The sequence below is a fragment of the Tenrec ecaudatus genome, chromosome X, assembly GCF_050624435.1.
Source record: "Tenrec ecaudatus isolate mTenEca1 chromosome X, mTenEca1.hap1, whole genome shotgun sequence".
NCBI lineage: Eukaryota > Metazoa > Chordata > Mammalia > Afrosoricida > Tenrecidae > Tenrec > Tenrec ecaudatus.
Genome location: NC_134548.1, coordinates 124149423 through 124173696, shown reverse-complemented (window position 1 = coordinate 124173696; position 24274 = coordinate 124149423). Strand labels below are relative to the sequence as shown.

At 39.9% G+C, this 24274-nt stretch overlaps 1 protein-coding gene across 1 annotated transcript in view; it reads left to right on the top strand.

Annotated features, from left to right (window-relative positions):
* Window positions 1–7300: 7300 nt before the first annotated feature.
* Window positions 7301–24274, top strand: part of NRK (Nik related kinase) — a 130346-nt gene continuing 113372 nt past the window's right edge. Inside the window, exons 1-2 of the mRNA XM_075539227.1 lie at window positions 7301–7587; window positions 14479–14544. Coding sequence (XP_075395342.1) covers window positions 7531–7587; window positions 14479–14544 — 123 coding nt within the window. The 5' untranslated portion in view covers window positions 7301–7530. The remainder of the gene's footprint in view (window positions 7588–14478; window positions 14545–24274) is intronic.

Genomic DNA, 24274 nt, shown 5'->3' with positions numbered 1-24274 from the left:
ATGGACTTAAAACTACAGTAATCATTTCTTATATTTTGTGTGGGTCAGGAACTTAGGAGTGGCTTGGTTGAATGGTTCTGGTCACAGTCTCACAGGAGTTTACATTCAGCTATTGTTAGGGACTGATATTGGCTGGGAGTGTTATCCTTTTAAGGCTTAAATGGGGGTGGGAAATTCACTTTCAAATTAGCACATTCACAAGACTGGGAAGTTAGTTATTGCCTGGGGGCCTCAGTTCTCTGTGCAGGCCTCAACCAAGGGTTGTGTTAGTATTTTCTCTCCAATCAAGGTATCTAAGAGACTTAGCTTGAATCTTAAATGATTGTTATGGGCTACTCTAGTCTTAGAAATTATACATTATCACCTCCATCCTATTATATTAGTGGAAGGAGACTTCACAAAGCCATGTAGACTTAGGTCATTTTATGCCACCTGAAATATTTATCATTTTTTAATGAACTAGTCTACTATAGCTCATTATTAGTGGATAGCTGCTTCTCCTAGGAAGCACCTCCAAAAACCCATCTGCATAATATTCTGTAAGAATTTCCACTAGACTTAAGTTTCTGGAATCTAATATTTTGTCCTATTTGAAAATTGGAATTTTGCCTGGTTTTAAACTTTGGGGCCATCTATTAGTCTTCAAAGAACATAGTATTCACATAGTCTGGGGTGTTTTTTTGTTGTTGTTTTGAATTTTAATATTATGGACCTGAAGACTTTCCTTATGTGAAGTATTCTCTAGCCATTTTCTTTCTCCTCTCTGCAAACTTCGTGTAGTGCCTGACAATTATTTTTTGTTCAATGAATGTTCTATGAGATCTTGCATTCCTTTAATGGTGTTCAGGGTTAGCCAATTATAATGATATATATTCTCAATAGTAAAATAAGAAGTAAAACTAGAATGATGATTTTTCCTAATTTCTGTGATCAATTATGACTATATCTTCTATCTACCCCCAAAGAGTGATTCTTATTCATGGCTTTGATTTGGACCAAACAACATACCCATATGAGCACATACACATAAAGGCACACAAAATCAATCAAAAACAATTTTGGTTAGTTTTCTGGCATTGAAAAAAAGCCCAAAAGCAAAACTTATGTTCTCTATGTCATCCAAACACTATTTATCTTTGTCCATTGTATCTATCACTATACATGTTTTAATCTCTATGTATATATGATTAGATGAAGACTTTAATTGGTTTGATATTTTCACCCCTCTAGGGCCACCGTCCTTTAAAGAGAAGATAACGTGGATGGAATGTTGTCACATAAGCTTTCTTTAGGCTTGACACCTAACCAAAATTGTTTTGATTTTGTGCTGCATGCATGTGTGTACATATTCTGAATTTTTAAAAAAATCAAATTATTTTATTTCCTGAATATGTTGTGTAATATGCCGATGCCCAGAATTTACATATCTCTACTAAAATCTCCACAATAGTATGGTTACTTTATCCCACAGAGCCTATCACCTCCAGATCACCAACCAGCTTTTCCTGATTGCATAGAGTTAACTGCAGAGCAGCAGGCTTTCCTCCTTGTCTTCTTAATCTTTGTTAGCGTAGTAGCTCAATAATTTATCAATTCTCCTTTTGTTCTTTTAAAAAATGAAAATCAACGAACTTGAGTTGAATTAAATCTATGTTTTCACCTGAACATATGTTGATATAGACACATTGCTAAGAGAAAAGAGCAAGTTTCAGAGCAATATGAATAGATGGTATGGACCTATTTTGTTACAGATAAAGAGAATATGATGATAGGCAGAGAGAACTCGTGTGTGTGTGTGTGTGTTTACATAACACTTAAGGTCATGGAAAATGGTGTAAAAGGATACACACCAAACCAAGAACTTTGATTTTCTTGAGAGAGGAGATGGTGGTGGTGGTGGTGTGGAGTCTGGCTGGAGAAAGTCAAGACCTACTTTATTAGCCTGGGATTTTCGTATTATCACAATGAGCATATGTTAGTTTTGTAAATGTTTCTAAGCCAGTAACATAAAACCTTCAAAATACACTCTTTACCATTATTACTTGCTCCCAGCTATAGCAGTCTAGTGATCTGGATTTAGGGACGTATTGCCCTTATAGTTCATGTGGTCCATCTGTAACATATCCCATAATGATATTATTTCTGTTTTCTCACTCCTTTTTATCCTCCATCAAAATTATGTCCATCCTACTGATGGGGTGTATAACTTTCTACATTAATGCCTACTTGTTAAAAAGTTAGTAGCATTTTTCCTTTCCTTCTCTTGGATTTCTCTTTAAAAAATACATACTCCAGAGGGGGGAGCAGGGAGGGAGGGAGGGGAAAACAGAGGACTTGATGCAAAGGGCTTAAGAGGAGAGCAAATGCTTTGAAAATGATGAGGCCAAAGAATGCACAGATGTGCTTTATAAAATTGATGTATGTATGGATTGTGATAAGAGTTGTATGAGTACCTAATAAAATGTTTTAAAAAATACACACTCTAAAATTGTGCATGACTAACTGCCATTCTTATGTTGTGATATTATTGAGGATGTCAAAACTCTGGAAAGAATGGGACTACATTTTAATTATTTTTAAAAACAGAAAATTGATGTTTTGATCCCCCCCCCCCAAGTTTACTGAGTTCTCTGTACACTGTGTATTCAGGGTCTAATCCAAACTTGTATCATTTGCAGGAGTCTATTTCCAGAAAAGAGGATATAAAATTATCAATACAAACTTACAAGGGCCACTCCCAGGGCCTGGGAAGTGCCTGTGAGAGGCCTTGTAGCTTAGGCTTTGTCATGAGTGTCTCAATGAATCTGAGCCTATATGTAAGCTTGGTGAAATTACTTGGATGGAACCTCTAGCACTTAGAAGGCATGTTCTCCAAAGAGGGAAAATGTTGAGAGAGAGAGAACGAAAAAAAAAAAAAAGGAAGCCTAAAACCAACTTCAGAAATATGACTTTTAGTTTTAATTCTCTTTTTCAATTCTCTTTATAAAACAATTATATTTTTAAGAGTAGCATTTCAGTTTTCAATAGCACTGAGACCCGTGTTCAATTCGGATCAGGTTTCTAGGGCCCCATTTTAGAAACTAGCATAGCTCAAATCATACCAAGCTTAAGAGCATTCCATGACAAGAGACAGAAGCATTGCAAGCTACAGTCAGAAGGCCCATTTCATGACCTTTAGCTTAAGAAACACGTCAGATGGCTTGTTGTCTCTTGAGGAGTGGCACTTAGGAAAATGAAAAGAAGTGGTGCAAAAACATTGGAAACTGTTATGGAAATGTCATTTTGGGAAGATGCCTCCATAAAGAAAATCCGTTAACCTAGTAGCTTCCCCACGTGTGGTTCCTCCCGTGAGCTAGGACTTCCTGGAGCCCTTCACAAATGTATCTCAAGATATTGGATGGATGTGGAGTGACTGGAATCACAAATATGTGAACTTATCTTTTCAAGAAAATAACCTTACTTAACTGTCTCCCCAGCCCAGGCGCCAGTAATTTAGACAGCAAGGTTTGCAACACACGGACTCATGTCCGCCTGTTAGATGTCAGGGGAGAAGAAAACCAGCAAACAATACATTCTTCTGTACACTTGGCAATTTTGATAAAGTATTTTAGAAGTTTCACTTTCTAACGTGTCTGTTAAGGCACATATTATAATCTGAGATGTGAAAACTAAAAGATAAAGAGCCACTTAGAATTATCTTGAATGTGTATCATTCCAAACTTACATATGCTCTTATAGATTAGAAGATTATACTGGATCTCTCTGCTCCCTCTATAAAGTATGTAACTATTTGTACATAAAGCTGAAAGCATTAACTTTGGGGTTGTTTTTCCAGTAAAAGGCATTTCTGTCTGTTCAGAGGGGAGGTGCTGGAGCATAGCATGACTAGATGCACACTGATCCACTCGGGGGAATCAAACCCACGCCTTTGGCCTCATGTCTGCAGGACTCCTACCAATTAGGCACTATTTAACAGCTCAGGTCTGTCTGCTAAGCAAGATTGCTCAAAAACACAGCCTCGTTCAAGTTCTCACTGAATAAGATTTGTTCCCAGCCTGCCAAAAAACTCTAGAAGGAATGGGAATGGATTGCAATTTTTTTTAAGAATAGAAAATTGCCTTTTATTTTCCCCCCTGAAAATTTTAAGCTTGTAATCTATGATTTTTCCCTGGAAGGTGATTCTGCTCAGCGATCTCAGCTCCGGCATACCAGTGCCTACTCTTAGGCAATGACTGGGTTCCATTTCTTTTTATAAAGTCCATGTTATTTCTGTTAGGAGTGTTTGAGGGTTGAAAGAGAGAAGGGGGAACAGGATAGCTCAGGGGCCCAGGCTAATGTTATCTGATCTCTCTTACCCTGTGGCTTTTTGGAATTTGGCCTCTCTTCACACAGTCTTGAAATATGCACTGGTCCTTCAACAGTCATTGACAAGTTGAGCTCTGGAGTCAGACCGCCTGAGTTGGAAGCCAGGCTCCTCCAATTATGAGCTGTGAGGCTGTAGAAAAATCACTTCATTTCTCTGTGCTTCAATGGAATGGAAATGCTACAAAAACCCAGAAGGGTTTTTTATCAAGATTAAGAGAGATGACACTTGCAAAACATTTAATTCAGAGTACACCATACGTGCTTGATAAGATTTAGCTTCTTAACAGAACAACTAAGAGTTACCCCCAGTCTTTAAAATAACACCACGAATTGGAAAAGAGGTTGAATAGGTAGGGGATGTGGAGTATTTGCAGAAGAAACTTTTCTGAGTAAAGCAGGAACTAACACAGAATAGATACCAGGGAAGACGGCTATTGTTGTGCAGTTTGAGATCAGGAAAGAAACAGAAAAGAAGGAACACCATGGAAGAAAGGACAAGAAACTATGCTGGTGATTACAATGGAAAAGAAGCCCTGGAGTTGCTGGTAGACCAGATCTGCTAGCCTGGCTGGTCTTCCCCACACTGGCCTCAAAAATACCCTTAATATTCATTTACAAGGCAAAGTTCCCATGCCTCCTTTTACCTTTAAAATAAAGACAATTTTAAAATGCATACGTTCTCTGTCAAGTTTTGGTCAAAGACCTCGATTCTCTGCATCCCCTTCCTTGTGAGGGTCCCAACCTGTGATGTGGCCAATCCTCCTGATGTCATAAAGCTTCTAGCCCCCGATGTCGCCTGGCAATCAGAGAGCCCAAAGATTCAGCCTAGACTCTTTTGCCTGGTCTGGACTTGTCCCTTTAGATGGGCTAAGCCAGCCCCTGCTATTGGGGACCACGGGCATTTATTTCCCCACAGGGGACTTTCAACAAACTGCATTGTCGAAATCATAATAATAATAATCAAACAAACAAACAAAACTCATGCACACCTCTCTTCAACACTCTTCAGCGCTCCTTTAAATGTTGTATTCCACCACTCTGACTTGATTTCTAAAAACTGAATATATGCCTAAAATTACTGCTTTTTATTAACTAGTTCACCTGCTCTTTTCTAGCTATAAAACGTGACTTTTTTTCCCCAGATCCTTATTTAGCAATCTCCAGAAAAGAGTTTTACTAATCATGTAGGAATTCATCAATTGTGTTTTAAAGAAGCAAGACTTTCTTCGCTGTGGACTGGTCAGGGTTTGCATTCTCAGGAAATGTAAATTCTGCAATGGTATAGAGAACATCTGAATTAAAGAGAAAATTCAATCCCGAACACCGGGCTTTATTTTACGGAGGGGCGGCCCTGGTAGGTATCCCAGTGCCATGGACAGAGAATTTCCTTTATTTAGGGAGACCTGATGCCGCAAACAGGCTGTGGCCATTACAGAGTGCAGGGAGGTTCGAAGGTTAAGGAATGTAAGGAAGTCAAAACTCAGGCATTGAAACCGATAAGAAAAATACAACAAAACCCCCTAATCTATAAAGAGGCTAATTCTACAAGTTAAGGGTATGTGTCGGACACGGTGAACTGAAGGTCCGTGAGAAATGTTTCTTATTTGGGGAAATCTTCCTAGATGAGGTAGAAAAGTCTTAACTGGAAAAAGAGAAGAGAAACAGGAAATAAAGACCCTCAGGTCACATTTCAACCCCAAGAGTGTGGGTGCAGGAAGAGCTGTGGGTGAGAGCCTGGAGAAGCAGGCAGCTCCACGAAATTTTCTAAAGTGCTTCTGCAGCGCAAAAGAAAAAGAAAGAAACTAAACTTGGCATAAGGTTCGTTTTATGCACAGACTCCCTTTCCCCTAATCGCTTCAAGGGGCCGCCTTATTTCTCAAGGTTAAATCTTGGGGTCTGGATTCATTGCCACGGTGCGACAGTCGCTCCGGGCTCTGGGAGTGGGGTGGGATGTGGGTGCGGGAGAAACTGAGGCAAATTCTCTGGGGCAACATTTTGCAATGAATGAGGGAATGAATGAAAGGGAGCATGAGCGCTGGGGACCCACCGGGAAGCAGAAACTTTTCATCTGCCTGGGGAAGGCGGCAAGCTGCACCCATGGCAAGGCAGCCGCCGCTGCCCAAATTCAGTTGGTCCCTTGTGACCCCTCGCACCTGCTCACAGGTGTGGCTCCCCACAAGCGGACCCCGGCCAGGCACCAGCTCCTCTGGGATGCCTGCCAAGGCGGCCGGCATGCGCTGGGGACTTCGCGGTGGCCCTTTCCTCGCCGCGCCGCCTCAGGCTCAGGCTCTGGGAAGGCCAGCTCCCACAAAGTTCAGAGCCCTCTCGGGAATGGCGTGGGGGGGGGTGCGGAGGGGCTGCGAAGGGGGTGGGCGTCATCGCCCAAGTCAGAGCCCCGCGACTGTGGCAAGGCACTTCCTCATAGGACGTGGTGGGTCCTTGCCATCCCCAGAATAATCAAAGGAGAAAGGCAGAAGAGAAAGGGGGACAGAGACCTGGAGCACCCGCCTGGGTGTTTCTTGGGGAGCCCAGGAAACGGGGGCTGGTGGGACTCAGTCCGAGAGCCCAGGAGCCCCAGACTGGGAGCGGCCCCATGTGGGACCGGTTTCCCCAGGGCTGGCAGCTGCCTGGAAAAAGTTTCCTGCGGAACCCTCACTAGCGGGGGAGGGGGTGGCGGGGGCCGCCGTGAACCGGGGAGGGGGCTCTAGGCAGTCTTCCAAAACCGTTACAGTCCCTGCGACCCCTCCCTTGGTTGGTGCCCTCCCCGCAGCCCGCCTCCTGGCCGCGGGGCTGCCCACCTGGCGACTTAACGCTGCACCAATCCCCTTGGAGCTGCTGGGCAGGCCCCCCCCTGGCGCCGCCCCCCTCCCCACCCTGAAAGAGGCGCACCCAGCTCGCTCCGACCGACCCCGCGCAGGACACCGCTCGGCGAGTTGCTCTCTGCGAACCGACGCTCAGGCGCTTTTTCCTCAGAGCCCAACAAGCTTTCCCGCCTCTTCAACTCTAGCTCCACTCCACCCGCTGCTCCTTTCCCTCCATTTTCCGTTCTTCCAACACCCCCAACCCTTGCTCCCCACTCTTTTCCCTTCTCCCCTCTCCCTCCCCCTTTCAACTCCCCCTTCAGACTTCCAGAGCCGCCACCTCACTCCCTGTCAGCTCGAAGCCATGGCAGGACCTGGGGGCTGGAGGGACAAGGAGGTCACTGATCTGGGCCACTTACCGGTGAGTGGAACTTGCCCATCATCCCCGAAGTGTTGCTGGTTCTGAAAACGGGGGGGGGGGACGGGGGCGCGGGGGGGGCGGCGAAGACCAGTAAACTGGCACCTGGGGCCAGGACTTCTAGGGAAGGCACCTCAGGACATCAAGGGGAGCCAAAAAGAGGCCCCTCTAAGTGCCTGACCTTGCCAAACTGCGGAAAGGCAGAGGTGGCTGTGGAGGGAGGAGGATAGAGTGGCCTACGGGCTTGTGGGCCCAAACAGCTTGTTTGGCCGGCTTGGTCCAGGAAGCTCCTGGCCCAACAGCTCAAGGAAGAGCACATGGCTTTCAGGGAATGCGCCTCAGCTGCAGCTGCCTCCACTGCAGGCTCATCCTCTACTCCTTTGGCCAGCAGAAATACCCAATGGCCTTGGAATTTTTATTTCTAAAAGACACCAGTTCAAAAAAAGTCATCAAACTTTTGGGTGGCACCGTAGTTACAGGTTGAACTGCTAAACCACGAGGTCAGCAGTTCTAAACCAGCAGCTGCTTCTCTGGAGCCGGAAGAGCTGTTCTACTCCATTAAAGAGTTACCATCTCAGAAACCCACAGGGACCCTTCTAGCCCACCCTATTGGGTTGCTAGCGTCCAGTCCGAATCAACTGGGTGGCTGTGAGATAAGAGCATTTTCTGGAACTTACTTGATGGTATGTAATCACAAAACCTTCTTTTTCATGCCACGGCAGTGGCCCCACCTCTAGGGTTGCTGGAGTGAAAGAACTAGGGACCAATGAGGCAGGAAGTGAATTCTACTCACACACACGCACACACACACTACTACTACTACTCCCCCCCCCCAGGCATGCATGCATGCAAGCACGCAGGCTCGCGCGCACATACATGCACATTTTTAAAAAGAAAGGACCGCACTTCTAGTTAAAAAAAAGTCTTGCTGTTTCTTGTGGTCTTCGTTTATGTAACTCCTTTTCCTGAATGCCTAGCTTTCCTCCACCATTGTATTTGAGTGTTAAACTATTGTTGTCATCGGTATTAGTAGATTTACTCTTTTTGTGACATCCTTCATTTGATTGGCATCTGGTTCCTGACTGACATTGGATCCTACCCAAGTTCGTTTTTTAGGTTCCCTTTTTAGATTGGCATTTCACTCGCACCCTCCCTTGAATGCATAGGGCCCCTGGACTCTCAGAAAAGCAGGCACCATGCTGGAAGTATTACCAAGCAACTGTAGTTCAGGGAACCAGCCTGCTTGCTTTGGGAAAGGCTAAATATTAACCTTGATGTTATGGGGCTACTCAAAGGTGGTCTTCGTGATGATGGCTGATACCTGGCCCCTCAGAAAATGGAGTGGTCTCAAAGTCTTGCCTAAATATATTATAAATTGGGGTAGGGAGGGAGCTAATTACTTGGGTTACATTTTAGGAAATTCTTAACCATTAACAACAACTACAATACAAACATGATGAATTACAAATATTAACACTGTGATTATTGATGCTGCTTTATAAAGTCTTTCTCCACCTCACTTGTACCCCAATTCTTTTCTTCTCTATGTATAAACAAGAAATACATTTCCTTTCTGAACAGCATTTTCATATCCAAATTAAATTTGCTTCCACTGAAAAATGTAAAGCAAAACATAAATATTATCCTTCTCTAACATTCTCTACATACAGTAGGGGGGAGTGAGTGGGGAGCAAATTGAGGCAAACATGTGAAACCACGCATGGGCAAACTGAAATCAATTACTTCCTAAAAGTGACAATGTAAGGATTAGGAAAGGCCTCATAGAAATGATAGGACAGGGGATTTCAAACCCAAGAAGAACAAATAGAAAAGATCTTATACACACACACAATAGAGAGAAATGACCCAGACTAAGTGACTCAGTCCCAGCTCCAGGATGTAAGTCTTTGGTGGGAACCTCCTTAGAGATCAAAGGAAAGATCCCAGTCTTTGTATTGCAGTCCAGTAGAATATTAATTTGCTGGAGGTGAGATGACATGGTGTGAGGGAGAACGATTAAGTTAGCTTTTAAAATGAGCAGTAAGAAGACATTGTAATGTAGCCATTAGGGATTCAAAGCCATCAAGAAATGGCTGAGTGGACTTACCTTATAGAGGAGAGAAACCTCATGGTCTTCTGCTTCCAAAAGTTACTAAACTTCTAAAATTTATACAAAAGCCATTTGATCCTAGGGTGGAGGGCTTGGCCACCCAACATGTCATTCAGGATTCTTCCTGGCCAAACCCCAAGAAATCTAGTAGAAGAAACAAGACCCCCTTTAACATTTCCTTTATGTTAAATTGTAGAGAACCAGAGAAGTTCCTGGTTGCTTTGGCCACTGATTTTATATATATATATATAAAATCAGATTTGGGATTTCTTTGCTTTGAATTTGATTATTCTGAGCCTCTGAAGAAATAAATGTAAAGGAGGAGGCCATGTGTTATCTAAATGAACAGTTTGAAAATTTTCCTTTTGAGAAAGAGAAGGTGATGGTTAGAAGTAAAGAAACCTATATGTGGTAGTGTACCTTCCCATAAATTTGCAGAAAGTTGGCATCTGCTCAGCACCAAGGATATTAACTTGGCAACATCCAGGCAATAAAGGGTGATGGGCACCTTAAAGTGAAGAATTAAAAATCTGAGTACGAAGCAATCCTGCAGAGAAGACTAGAATAATGAAACATTGAGGGAACGTGAACTTTATAGGTTGGGACGGCTAAAAAGACTATACGCCAAGAACCCCTGGAGAGATAAGGCTTGTTGTGCCTACTGGGATTCAGAGAAAATCGAGGAAGATTATATTTTTGTTAGTAGACAGACATTAGATATTATTTTTATAATTTAATTTGTAAGCAGAATTAGGGAGCAACCAATTTATTTGAATGGTAGTGTTATTTGGAAAAGGTCATGAATAGGGTTGCATAACTTGAAGAATGTAAGCAGTGTTACTGAATTTTAGATGTGGAAATTGTTGCATTGGGATATGTTTTGCTGTGCATATTTTTACCACACACACACACACACACACACACACACTTAACTGTAAGCAAGAGTGTAAACTGGGGACATTGGGAGGCAACTGGTGTTAGATTTTTCTCTTCAGGATTCCTTAGAGATATAAGAGTCAGCCTAATTTTCACAGTCCAATAGGTCAACTCCATTATATGTTAATTAATGGGTTGCTGTAAGTTTTCCAGATTTACTATCAAGTGAGTCTATCCTGTTGGTAATAAAAGAAAACAAAAAGCCCAGATATTTGTGGTTCCTTTTTGAAAAGAGAATTGTTAAGCCTTCTGTCTTTAGACATATCTGTATGTGTGCCGTATAGATTCATTTTATCTGTAGCAATGCCCATGTATGTATGTATGAATGCATGTGTATGTGTGTGTATGTGTATGTTTTCTCCAAATATGCCTGTGCTCCCAAACCTTGTGACTGAAAACTATTCATCTCCAAATCTGGCATGTCTTTCAATATGATAGTCCCCTTTGGCTGTGGCCTTGGTATTTGACACTGCCATATGTAGTCCTAATCTATATTGGGGTCAGAATTAGACAGGCTTGCAGGGCAGTAGTGGTAGAGGTGATCTGAAATAGCATATGATCCAAAATCTATATTTCCATTATATTTGGTTTATATTTAAATATATTTCTTAGCTTTCCCAATTTTCTGCCACCCCTTAGTGCCCCTGTTTTGAAGTAATTTTACATTTTTGTCCACTGAAATTGATTCACACATTGTGCATATGGTCCATTACATATCCTAGAATATCACCTTAGCATATTTTTCTTCAATATATTTTGTTTTCTCTCTGCAGTCTAGAGTAGTGATTTTCACCTGTTGACGAACAAAAGTCATCTGATGATCTTTTTCAAATGAAAATTCTTTAGGCCTATCCCCAGATACTCTGATTTAATAGTTCCTTGGTAGGGATTAGAATATGCTTTTTCAATAGATTCCATTGATGGTTTTTACATAGAGGGTGTGCCTGGCACCCACATTCGGAGTCCCAGCCATCTAGAGGAAGATATATGCCTTTCTAAGCACTCCATGTGAATTGTGAAGATCATTTCTCCAAGTGTATCTCTGAAGCTCATTCTGGCACTTCTCTTTGCCACATCCACCATCTTCACACTCTTTCAGCTCATAAACTTTTCATAATATTGCTATTTTTAGTACTTACATGAAAGTGAAGAAAACCTCTACTAGCTCCTTCTAGGTACAGTGCACTTGCTTCCCTTCCTTTGGCTTCCTGGCTATTGGAACCTCCTCTCTTACTTTCCTTCATTGCCCCAAATCTGAAATTACACCTCAAATTTCAGTAGTGATTCCCTTGGTATCCCTATTGAACATGTGCTCATCCTTCTCCTTATTCTCTGCCATATTTGGTCCTGTCCTTCCTGTGCTGCCTCTGAAAGTCCTCCCTTGACCAGTAAATACTGCCTTCTAGTGGCTCTTTTTCTTCCTGTTCTTTCCCCCTCCCCTTGCCTAGGGAAGCGCTTAGCTCTTAATTCAAGTATTCATCAAGGTGCTCATTCTTTACCCTTCCCTAGCTTTCAAGGAGCACCTAAATTGCAGGAGACAGTTTAGACACACATACAAAACGATAACCGATAAATTGTCTGCCTAATAGATTTTGCTTCAAAATGTTTAAAGACAGATTTTTTTATTAGTAATTTCTTCTTTTGAGAACATCTTTTAGGCAATTAGAGCTTTTTGTGTACTGCCCTGTTTACTCAAGTGAGACACCAAACCATAACAAACCCGTGAATCTCCATTTTGATATAGCAGTAATAGATTTAAAAAAAGACTTTTCTGGTTTTCTTATCTTGGAATGGAAGGGCAGAGAAAGCCAACAAGTCACAGAGACTCCTCAGATGGAGACCTTTTACATGCTCTGTGACCTTTTCAGCGCTCACTTCCTTGGGATGGCAGAATGAACTTGCTTTGCTGTAATTTAGTGAACAATGATATGTAAAGAGTAAGGTTTTATTATTTTAGTAATTTGACTGAAAGTTTATCAGTTCAAGCACTTTAGCCACTTTTTTAGAGAAAGATGAGTCTGTTCCCAGTGAGTTTGTCTTTTTGGTATTTTACTCTGGCCATTATTTAATCTGGAAATGTTCAAAGATTCAGAAATAAAGGTTAAACAAAGAATAGAGTTTTTCTCTACTATATGGTACGCCCACCCAGCTAAATATGTTGCTTTGATGATAATGGAGACTGGTTTACCAATCAGAATAAGCTAATCAATTTGATTATTTTGACAGATGTCCAGAGGCTGTTTCCTTAGAGCTAATAATAATTATTATAAATTCCTCAATGATATCTTCCAAAGGAATATGCCAAAGTAATAAAGTCTTGAAGCCTTTATTGGTTAAGGATAACCTTAATGACTTAAATATTACAGGCTTAATATCAAAAACACTGGAACAAGTTAATTTTATGTCTCCACAATTCTCAAAGTTATATTTTTAAAGAATGTTTACATTTTTATGGGGTCTGATACATGAAACATTTGCTTATTATTGTTCTTTAAGTATTGTGGCATGAACTTTGAGGAAATAGGGTGCTGCTTTCTTATCAATCCCCTGGAAATCATCTGGATATTCTTATGGTGGAATCTGACTTTTTTTTCTATAGGATTTAGAGCTGAGAAATCACCTAGAAGAACACATTCCTTTTATATGTAAGATAGCTTGAGTTTCAGAGAATGTAAATGATACTCATGTAGATAATGAAGAACAGAATTGAGGCCAAAACTCAAGAAGCCTGACACTGTCCACCTGAATCTTAATTAAAGTAATCCTAATAATCCATCTTCCTATAGCTGTTTTGCTAGATAACAAAATATCACATCAGTTCTAACTAGTCTATGATTTCCATCATATACATTGCATATGTTCAATGGTTTTACACACATTTAAAGGTGATAAAAATGATTATGTATATTAAATGAGCTTTCTATAGGGTGTGCAAATTTCCCAAAACTTGCCAATGCTCCTATAATTATTAAATATAAATAAGTATCCACATGTCATAGAAATTTTATTAAAATAGGTGGATAGAGTAAAAATTGAAGCAGTGAAAAAACTCCAGAACATACACTTGTTGTGAACAAGAAAGAAGCACCTGTATTTTAAGGTAAGAAAATAGTGTTTGAGGATATATATGGAAGACTGAGGAAGCTATTCTTAAGAATGCTGTTTTTTCTTCTGACACCATATTTATGATTAAAATGGAATGCAAACATGAGTAAATGTATGGCATGGTAATGTATTCAGTTGATGCAAAGATAAATAAACAAAAATACAGTCTAGTTGTTTTTACCAAATGATGTTTTTAATGCCATAATCTTGCTTTGTTAATTATATTTAGAAAGAAAATAGCCGGGAAGGGTTGTGGGGGGGAAGGTAGGGCAAAAGAAAAAAATACAATAATTTCCTAGGATATCTCTTCCATAAATAAGTCATCTAGACTTTATATCTAATGTTTACTCATCATTGTTGTATGTTAAACTTCCTTCTTCTTTTGTTAGCACTCCAAAGATGGACATTAAAAGTAAATGAGCTTATTTCTATATTTTCAAATTACATCAGGTATATGATTTGTCTTTGCATAATTTCCTTTGCATAATATGAAATGATTTGTGATGGTAATTCATTTATGCAATCACTTAATGCCTGCATCATTATTTCCCTTTTATATATGACTACACCCAGTTCAAGCAGATTACGAGATTGTAATATGTTTGTTCTTTTGCTAAATAAATTTAAGACTTTTTCCATGCAACTACTAAGGGAATGAGGCAGATTGGAAATACCATTCATGATAGTTAAATGCTTAGCCATTTTCCCAAGAAGATCCACAGTTTTTGTTTAACTTTTTGCAGGATCCAACTGGAATATTCTCACTGGACAAAACAATCGGCCTTGGTACTTATGGCAGAATCTATTTGGTAAGTGGAGCTAACTCAATCATTATTTATTTTCCAGTAGCAGCAATAACTATGAGTCAAAACTTCAAACTGTAATCAAATAATGTAAAATATATTTCACCCTGAGGGATGAATGAAATTAAGATATCTCAGTGACACCTGAAAAATGATTATTACAAAAAGGAATGGATTGTTTAATCTATTGTGAACTAAACGACCACACATAAGCTGTAAAGCTTACTAGCAGACAGAAGAAAATAAAATCACCTATTTAAGAAGGAACTAATTTAATCAAGATGTGTCCAAATGAAAAGATTACTTGCTTTGTGTTGTACATCCATAACATTCTAGCTTCCCACATTCAACTTTTAAACGGAATGTTCTAGAATGGAAAGTTTCTATTACATTCTATTTTATATACTCTGTACATGAATATATGTGTATGTATGTGAGAATTTGCAAAAATTCTGCATTTATTTCATGAGCATTTCTTAAGTTCCAAGTATATTCCAGGCACGGAGATAGTCTATAAGGGTAATTTGATGAATAAAGCAGACAAGGTTCCTGCACCTCTTGGGCCTTACACTCTAGAAATGAGTACCATACATACTGGAGTTTAAGCTGAGTTTTTCCAGCACATTTTAAAAGCCGTTCTGTGGTAAAATTATGTATCTCAGTGGATATTCGGTTCAGCTTATCCTCTAGTATATATGGTAAGTCATTGTCTTTTTACATGGAGGGTTGAGCAGAGTGGGCAAAGCATATATAGTAGATAAAGAAGAATGCAAACAATAGTGTAACTGCCATTGTGTATATGCTCTGTAAGAAAATAAGCAGTAATATGCAAGTGCAGGACTGAGAGGCTTCCTTTATATTCGTATTGAAGTGCCAGTGTTGACCTCCATGGGGAAGTGACATTTAAACTGATCCCAGGAGGATACATATACGTTAATCAAGTTATAATCATTTAGGGTGATATTAATGCATTCTAGCCAGAGGCAGTGGCAGTGGTACGAGGTAGTAGGTCTTAGCAACTCACAGGGCCAGTTCTACTAAATGCTGTAGAGTCCTTGTGTGAGTCTGCATCAACTGGATAGCAGTGAGTTTAGCTTGGCTGGCATGGGCTTTAGTAACCCAATCCCTTTGATTAGGTGCTACTTTCCTTCCACTGTAATACACAGAACTGCCAAATTTTCACTCTTATATAACATTTTACATGAACACAGTTCTTTCTGTATATAAAGCTGTTCCTCAAAATCCAGATCACTGTCCCTAGGCCAATCCTTGTTCCAGACTATAGTATAAAACATATGGGTTTTAAAAAATCATTTTCTTGGGCGCTTGTACAATTCATATATACATCCATTGTGTCAACCACATTTGTATATTTGTCGCCATGAGCTTTCTCAAAACATTGACTTTCTACTTGAGCCCTTGATATCAGGTCCTCATTTCCCCTCTTTACCCCCTACTTCATGAACCCTTATAATTTATAAATTATTATTATTTTATTATATCATACACTTCCCGATGTCTCCCTTCACCCACTTTTCTGTTGTCCATCTCCCCAGGGAGGAAGTTATATATAGATCATTGTAATCGGTTCCTTTTTTTCCACCCCATCTTCCCTCCACCCTCCTGGTATCGCCACTCTCACCACTGGTCCTTAAGGGATCATCTCTCCTAGATTCCCTGTGTTTCCAGCTCCTATCTGTACCAATGTACATTCTCTGGTCTAGTCGGATTTGTAAGGTAGAATTGGGATCATGATAGTGGGGGGTGGAAGCATTTAAGAACTAGAGGAAAGTTGTATCTTTCATCATTGCTACCCTGTACCCTTGGAGGACACCCCTTAGAGAAGGGTCACGGGGGAAAAGACATGAGTTTTACAGAGGTGTTCTGGTCTAAGCCCAGAGCAATGAGATTCATTGTTATTCAGACAAAGGTGGCATTTTCTAGAATAGCCTTGCACTTTGAGGGCAACGTCTGCCCAAAAGGGGCTTCTTTTCTAATTCATCTACTCAGGTTGGGGCCAGTCATTTTAAAAATTATACACACAAGTACCTTATAATACAGAAACTGCTTATTAGTAATAGCCCATGGAAAGGTTCTAAAGGCATAAATAACCGTAGCGATTGTACAGAATAGAGAGAATACCAATCTTCATAGCAAAAGGGTTTTCAAACCATTGAGATCTAACCTGTCAACAGAATCTGTGAGCTATAGGAATTGATATGATACAGATACCGATGTGTATGTTACTTCAGGTTCATCACAGTCTAAATAATTAATTTATATCTGTGTGATCTTGGTCAGCTGGACCATCATATCTATGCAGAGATGGAAAACAATTTTCCGTATGTCAAATTGGCAGTAACCATGGTTCCATACCTATTGTAGTTTAGAGGTGTGCGTGTATATATGTGTGTGCACTTATTATTGTGAAAAGGCCTAGAACTCTTTCCACTACCAGATTTTAGAAATAAATCCTCGTAATGGGAAGTAAAAGGAAAGGTAAGTTTAGGTAACACAGGAAGATGGTTTCTCATCATCGGTTTCAGAACGGGGGAAAAAAAGACAACAGGGTGAAAAAGGTAAGTTATGCATGATAATTTCCTTTAAAGAAAATAAACCCTCATGTTATTTGAGGCGCTCTATTAGGTACATTTTATTCATTTAACCATATAATTCTATGAGTTTGGACAAAGTTTGGTCCGGTAACCACCATCACAATCAAGATTTTCAATATTGTACTGTCTATGTTAAATTAATCAATCCAACCTTCAAATGAAAGAAATCCGGGCTGAACAGTGGTTGCTGCACTGGGCAGTGGGGGCAGAGTTAAGAACCCCCCAGTCACTCCATGCCAGAAATAAATACCTGGCAATCAGCTTCTGATTACAGTCTAGGTAAGCCACATGGGAGAGCTGTAATCTGTCCTCCTGCCTTGCAATGATTTGGAATAAACTAGGCACGCAACTATAACAGCCTTCAAATAACATTAGATCATCTCACTATTTAAGGATATTCCCAATTCCTGCTGTCTTGTGTGCTATGGTCATGGTTGTCATTCTTTTAAAAATTTTTATAATTTCACTTTTTAATTGCAGTCATGCACTGCATAATGTTCACTTGGAAAAGATTCAACAGCATGTACATCCATAATCACAACTCTTGTAAAGTAAATTATATTAAAATTTTAAGGTATGTACAATGGTTTCTTATAACAAATGGGAGTCTCTTTGCACTTTGCAGTGTGCATCAAAACATTATTATTATTGTATTCTTTTTAACATTTTTATTGACTTATCATTCACATACCATATACTTCAGTGGTTTAAATATATTAACAAGAGTTGTGTAATCATCACCACAATAAATTTTAGAACATTTTATTTATTCTTGTACTAATTATTACTTGCTCCCCATTTCCCCCAACTTTTCCTGCCATAACTCGAAGAAACTAGTAATCCAGTTACTGTCTCTGTAGATTTACCTATCCTGGATTTCACATAAGGAAAACATCTCCCAAACAGCAACAAAACCAATAACAAACCAAAACCCAGAAGAACCTCAACCCAAAAGAACACAATAAGAACTAGAAAAAAAATGAAATAGGTCAAAAGAGAGAACAACTGATAAGGTGTACTTCTAGATATGCAATAAGTAAACACTGTATCACTTTGGCCATTTAAGGAGTCTTGGCCATCAAGCACTCAGCTGCTAACAAACTTTTCTGCATGAAAAAGATATGATAGTCTGTCTTTCTAAAGATTCACAGCTTTAGAAAGCCCATGCATGGGGTAGTTCTACTGTCCTCCCAGGTCGGTATGTGTTAGAACAGCTATGGACTGGTTTTGGATTTTTGTTGTTGCTACTGTTGTTGCAGTTTTAGGATCTTTTTTTTTTTTTTTTTTTTGCTTTCGTGTGTTGATCCAGATTTCTTTCATTTGATCATCTTTTTGCCTGAAGAACTTTCTTGAACATTTCTTAGAGAATAGGTCTTCTTAGTAATGGAAAAGTCAGTTTTTCATGTGTCTTGTTTTGGTTAGTGGTATAGTTATCAGGCTTGGGGTTCTCTGAACTTCTTTAATTTGTGGTTTGACATATTTCATTATAATTGGAAAGTCATTGGACTCCATCTCTTTAAATATTCCGACTGCTGTACTCCCTTTTGAAAATCTCATTTCATACATGTTAGATTATTTGACATCATCCCTCAGCTCTCAGATGTTCTCTTCTGGGAATGCATGTGCATTTTCATGTTTGTGTGTTTTTTTTGTTGTTCTCTCTTTTGTGTGTGGTTGAGACTGGATCCATTGTTTTTGAACCTACCTCTAGTTTCACACCTGTTTCAAGTCTACTGATTAGACTATCAAAAGCATTCTTCATTTATATTAAATGTGGTTTCCACATCTAGCATTGTCATTTGACATTTTCTTACAGTTAATAACTGTTGAACTTTTCAGTTTGTTCATACATATTTTCCTCTAACATACGTCACATATTAATAATAAAACCAAGAAAACAAATACACTTCCATCGAGTTGACTCTGACCCAATATAAGGTTTCCAATACTGAAAATCTTATGTTTCCTTCTTTCATCATTTTATTGGGGGCTCTTACATATCTTATAACAACCCATCATTCAGTTGTATTAAGCACACTTGTACATATGTTGCCAGCAACATTTCCAAAACATTTTCTTTCTACTTGAGCCCTTGGTATCAGTTCCTCTTTTTCACGCTCCCTCTCCCACACTCCCACTTTCATGAATTCTTGATCAATTATATATTATTTTTGTTATTTCATATCTTACACCCATATGTCTCCCTTCACCCACATTTCTGTTAATTGCCCTCCTCGGGAGGGGGTACCTATATATCCAGCCTTGTGATAGGTTCCCCCTTTCTCCCCCTTCTACCCATCCCCCTCTCCTCTTGATATTGATACTTGCACCACTGTTCCTGAAGATGGACAATCTTGATGGGAGCATAGATAGTCTCATCTTTGTCTCAAAGAGTTGCCAGTGGATTTTTAACTGTTGACTTTGCAGTTAGCAGCCCAAGACCTTAGTCTCAGGGCTCCCAGTGTGCCTTATATTAATCATAGTTCTATTAACATCACTAAGTCTGGTCATATTGGTTCTTTTCTGTTGAGAATGAGCCCTTGTCACATAGTCGGTTTCATGTATTGTTCTGCTAAGCCCCAGTTCATCATTTTCAAGCCACTCTTTGAGCAAAACGATAGGGCTTTTGTAAGGTCTCTCTCCGAGCAAAATTCCAACCTTGGTCCTTGGTTCCGCAGGAGAAAGATTTCACACCGAAGTCGGCTCTTGATCCAAGTGAATTTAATGAGAGTTAAAAGAAGCTTCAGGTTTTATGCGGCACCAATAGGATTCCTTTGACCATGCGGCCTGGCAGAGACTGCTCAGCGTCCCGCAAGGATCTCTCTCCCAAGTTTCCTCCCAAGAAGATGACCAGACAAGACCCCTCTCCCTCCTGGTCCCTGCCTTTTCAAGGGTTCCCAGGGAGGCATGGTGAACAACCCCAGGTCGCTCCCATTGGCTGAATTGCAATCACCTGGCCCAGGTGGGCTGCTCCAGGTGTAATGCCCACCTGCGCTCACTGGCAGGAAGATCCAGCTTTGTGCTATGCTGGCTCTCCTGGGCATGCGTCAATGGATTTCCCAATCCCTGATGTTAGCTACCTAACACTTTCTACTCTCATAAAGAGTTAGTCTCAGAAACCAACAGGGGCAGTTCTACCTTGTCCTATAGGGTGTTTTTAGTTGAAATTGACTTAATGGCAGTGAGTATTTTTGTCTTGTTTGTTTTACTTTTCTCTTGTGGGTAGGCTTATTTTTCCCTTTGCTTTCCATATATCTCAAAAATGTTTGAATGTCAACCTCAGCAGAACAGCAGAGATTGAAGTACTTTGTATTTACACCTCAAAAATGGGCAGACATTTCCTGCTAGACCATTACACCGAAGGTTGAATAAATCTAATATTCAAGATGATCTATGCTTGGTTTATATCTTTTCTTCAATTGCCTTAAATTTATCGCCGGCTCTGAGTGAGGTTGTTTAGATGGAGACGTTTTTTTCAATGCTCTTGCTCCCCCCTCAGCTTTAGATCTTTCCTGCATACCTACTCCAGAAGAGAAGCTCTCTCCCCATGCTCTTTCCAATTCCCTAGTGGTATATTGCTATTGACTTTTACTCAGTGCTTGCTAGTCTGGTGGTGATGGTGGTGGTGGTGGTGGTGGTGGTGTGTATAGGAGTCAATTCTTATTTTTCCTCATTCAACCCTTAGCCTTAGGCAGACTCCATGCCTCCAGGAGATGGCTTTTCTTAGTTAACCTTCCTGCCTCCAAGTGATAGAGCATTTCTAATGTTCTAGCCCCAGTACTGATTTCCCTCTTTTCAGAAGTTGAAGGCTTTTTAGTTTCTTCCAGCTTTACTAAGCCTTTATCTGTACCTGGGAGATGATTGAGTTTTCTGCCCTTCCCCTAGGGCAGTGGTTCTCAACCTTCCTAATGCCTCAACCCTTTAATACAGTCCCTAATGTTGTGGTGACCCACCCCAAACACAAAATTATTTGTTGCTACTTCATAATTGTAGTTTTGCTACCGTTATGAATCGGGAGACCCCTGTGAAAGACACCCCAAAGGATTTGCAACCCACAGGTTGAGAACCGCTGACCTAGGGCTTAATGTTTTTGTTCCACAGAGATAAAGAAACTGGGCATGCTTCCACAGAAGCCCTTCCCTGTGGTGGTGACTTCTCCAGGCTGTCAGACATCTATAGAGCTTTTTTGGTTGTTAAAGTGGAAATAACACTCTTTCAAGCTTTCTACATCTTCATTCGAAACCAGACCCATGTAAATTCCTTTCAGCTAAACTTCATGGTGTTTGTACCATACACTAGGTCTTAAACACGTTTATGATTCCTGTGGGTGTTATGTGTGTTTGTTCAGATTCAGAAGAAGGAATCTGTGTTAGAGTTGGTGGATGCTTACATAAACTTTATCTTCAGCAGACACTTTCCCTGTGAGTTGGTGAATTTATCTATGTTTTCCACTGCAAACTAATTTCCTTTTGTTTGAGGTCATAACACTGTACACTGATATAGCCCTCACTGAAAACCAAACTGTAGCACATAGTACTTGCTTTCAAAATGTCTGTACTCTTAGCACCAATAATCCCACATTCACTTAATATATGATAAACATCCCAAATATAGATAAAGTAAAAAGATATTCATTACAGTAGTGGTAGCATATTGTGGTGAATAGGGAAGCTGATGACAAGGAGTACAAGAAAGAATCAAATGTTCTCAAGTTGATTGTGGAGATCATTATACAACTCGCATTAATAAGTCTGAAGTATTGAATAGAAGGATATGTGAAATATATTCCAGCAAAGCTGTTTAATAATAAGAATAATAAAGACTACTTTCCTCAGGACCATGCAAGCCTGTTTTAGTGCTTACTCGGTCATTAACTGGCTATGTGATCTTGAGTCACTTAACTTTTCTTATTTACAAAATCTTTACAATACCTACCTTTCAAAATTTGGTAAAATTTAGAAAGGGCATACAAAATACTTGGCATATTGTAGCTGTCACTTTAAATGAAGCTAATGCTATCATTATTGCTATCATGTATTTTAAAAATTCAGTCACACCATAAATAGTAAAAGATAAAATGATATCAATAATATTACAGCCTGTTTATATATATTGTTCTGAAAAGAAAGGTTTGTGAATTTATCTAGGACCACAGAGCTATACTTCAGATATTAAGATAATTAGAATATTTCATATGGTATATACTTTCTGATTATATCTATCTCAATCCATGATTAAGAAAGTGAAATCTTTTGGATTTACTTCTATTGTACATTTTTAATATCTTCAATGTTGTATTACTTGGGAAAATATACATACATGTGTATGTATATCTTAAAACCCACTCTTATCAACATGGTTAGATTCCAAAGACCGGGTAATTGTGCAGAGTTGGTGTTATGTGAGAGGTGGGGACTCATTTATTGATCACCCATTTCATTGATCACCGTCAATCAGGCACCTGGTACATCTGTGCATGGCCTTGAGGGCAGACCCCTTTCCTCATCACCCTGGGGCCCTAGGGTGTTGGGGTTTTTATTAGTGGTTGTTGGTGGTCAGATGTTACCTGTCATTTATTGCCGCCTGGTACCTACCCTGGGTGCGATTGTACTTGTCCTCGGATTGCCTTCTCACCTCTTCACTGACCTCCCTGGCACCGTTGGGCCTTCATCCAGCTTTCTGTACCCATCTTCAACCTGGTGTCATCTTGCCATATCCCCCGCTCCATCTCTGGCCAGACTCAGATGTAGTTTATGAACAGGAGAAGGTGGCCCAAGGCTGAATAGTCATCATTCCTCTTATGGCCTGGTCCACACCAAGGCAGCTGGTGTTTTTTGTTGGGGGTGGCCCACAGTGGAAGGCCCAGGCCTGATAATTTGGTCAAAGCTGACATACATGCATAAGGTCAGTAAGGAGATAGTCACTAGATGAATAGTACGTGCATTTAAATATAATATATATTTATCTGATGCATATTCTTATATGTAGTAGAGTACTAAATGCTGTATAAGTACTCTGTACATTGAAATGGAAGCATGATACCACTCAAAATTAATGTCAAGAGTGACTCTTAGAGCCCTTTTGCTTTGTCAGAGCTGCCAACCACATCCCCTACTGCTGTTTGTTTTGGTTAAAATCTCTCCAATGTCTTCCAGCTTGTTTCCAGGGCCTTGTTCCCTGGCAGGTTTCCAGTTCTCTGCTGAAGTCTGTGCACATTGCAATGGAGACTGGGTCGCACACTCTTCTTTAGAACCCCTCGCCTTTCCTTCTTTTTCTTCTATTTATGTGCCTATCCTTCCATTCTCACCCAACTCCTACAAGTGGAAGCCTCACTTAAAATAGTGGGGATTCTTCTCTCTTTTCAGGAGAGAGAAATAGTGTTTGTTCTCCCTACCACCAGTAGAGTTAGCTGCTAGTCTCATAAAAGGATAGTCATTTGAATTTGGTAAGTATTTAGAATTGGGTCATGTGAAATTATATTTACCCCCCAAAAAACTAGTCAGGAGTTTATTTTCTAAAACAGTACTATTAAAATAACAAATACACAAATTTACAAAGAGGCTATGATTATTTTATAAATTATTAAAGAAAAAGTCCAATACTCTTTAGGTTGGATAGTGGGAGAGAGCAACCTGACTTTGTCTCTAATTGACACTAAACATGCCACTTCATTTTATCAATAGGAATATAAATGTGCTAGCCTAGGTAATCCTTGAGGTTTAATCTGGATCTGAGAATTACTCTGTACTCAATAAAATGTAAATTATTCTTATTCTTACAGTCATAATAACATAATGCAACACATAACTATCTTATTGTCCTTTCATTATCTAACATATTAGCAATTGATTAATGGCTCTTTGGTGTAGTAGTTAAACATCTCACCAAATAAAATGGATTTTCATCACGTGTTCCTCCTATTATGCCTACTACTTTACCACCTGGAGGCGAGATGTAGTAAGTAGATAGTTCAACAACTACTCTTATGAAGGAGCTCTTTTGGCACAGTAGTAAGCTCTCAGCAATTAATTCAAAAGTCAGCAGTTCAAACCCTTAAGCCACTCCTCAGGAGAAAGATGTTACAGTCTACTTCTGTAAAGATGTACATCCATGGAAACTCT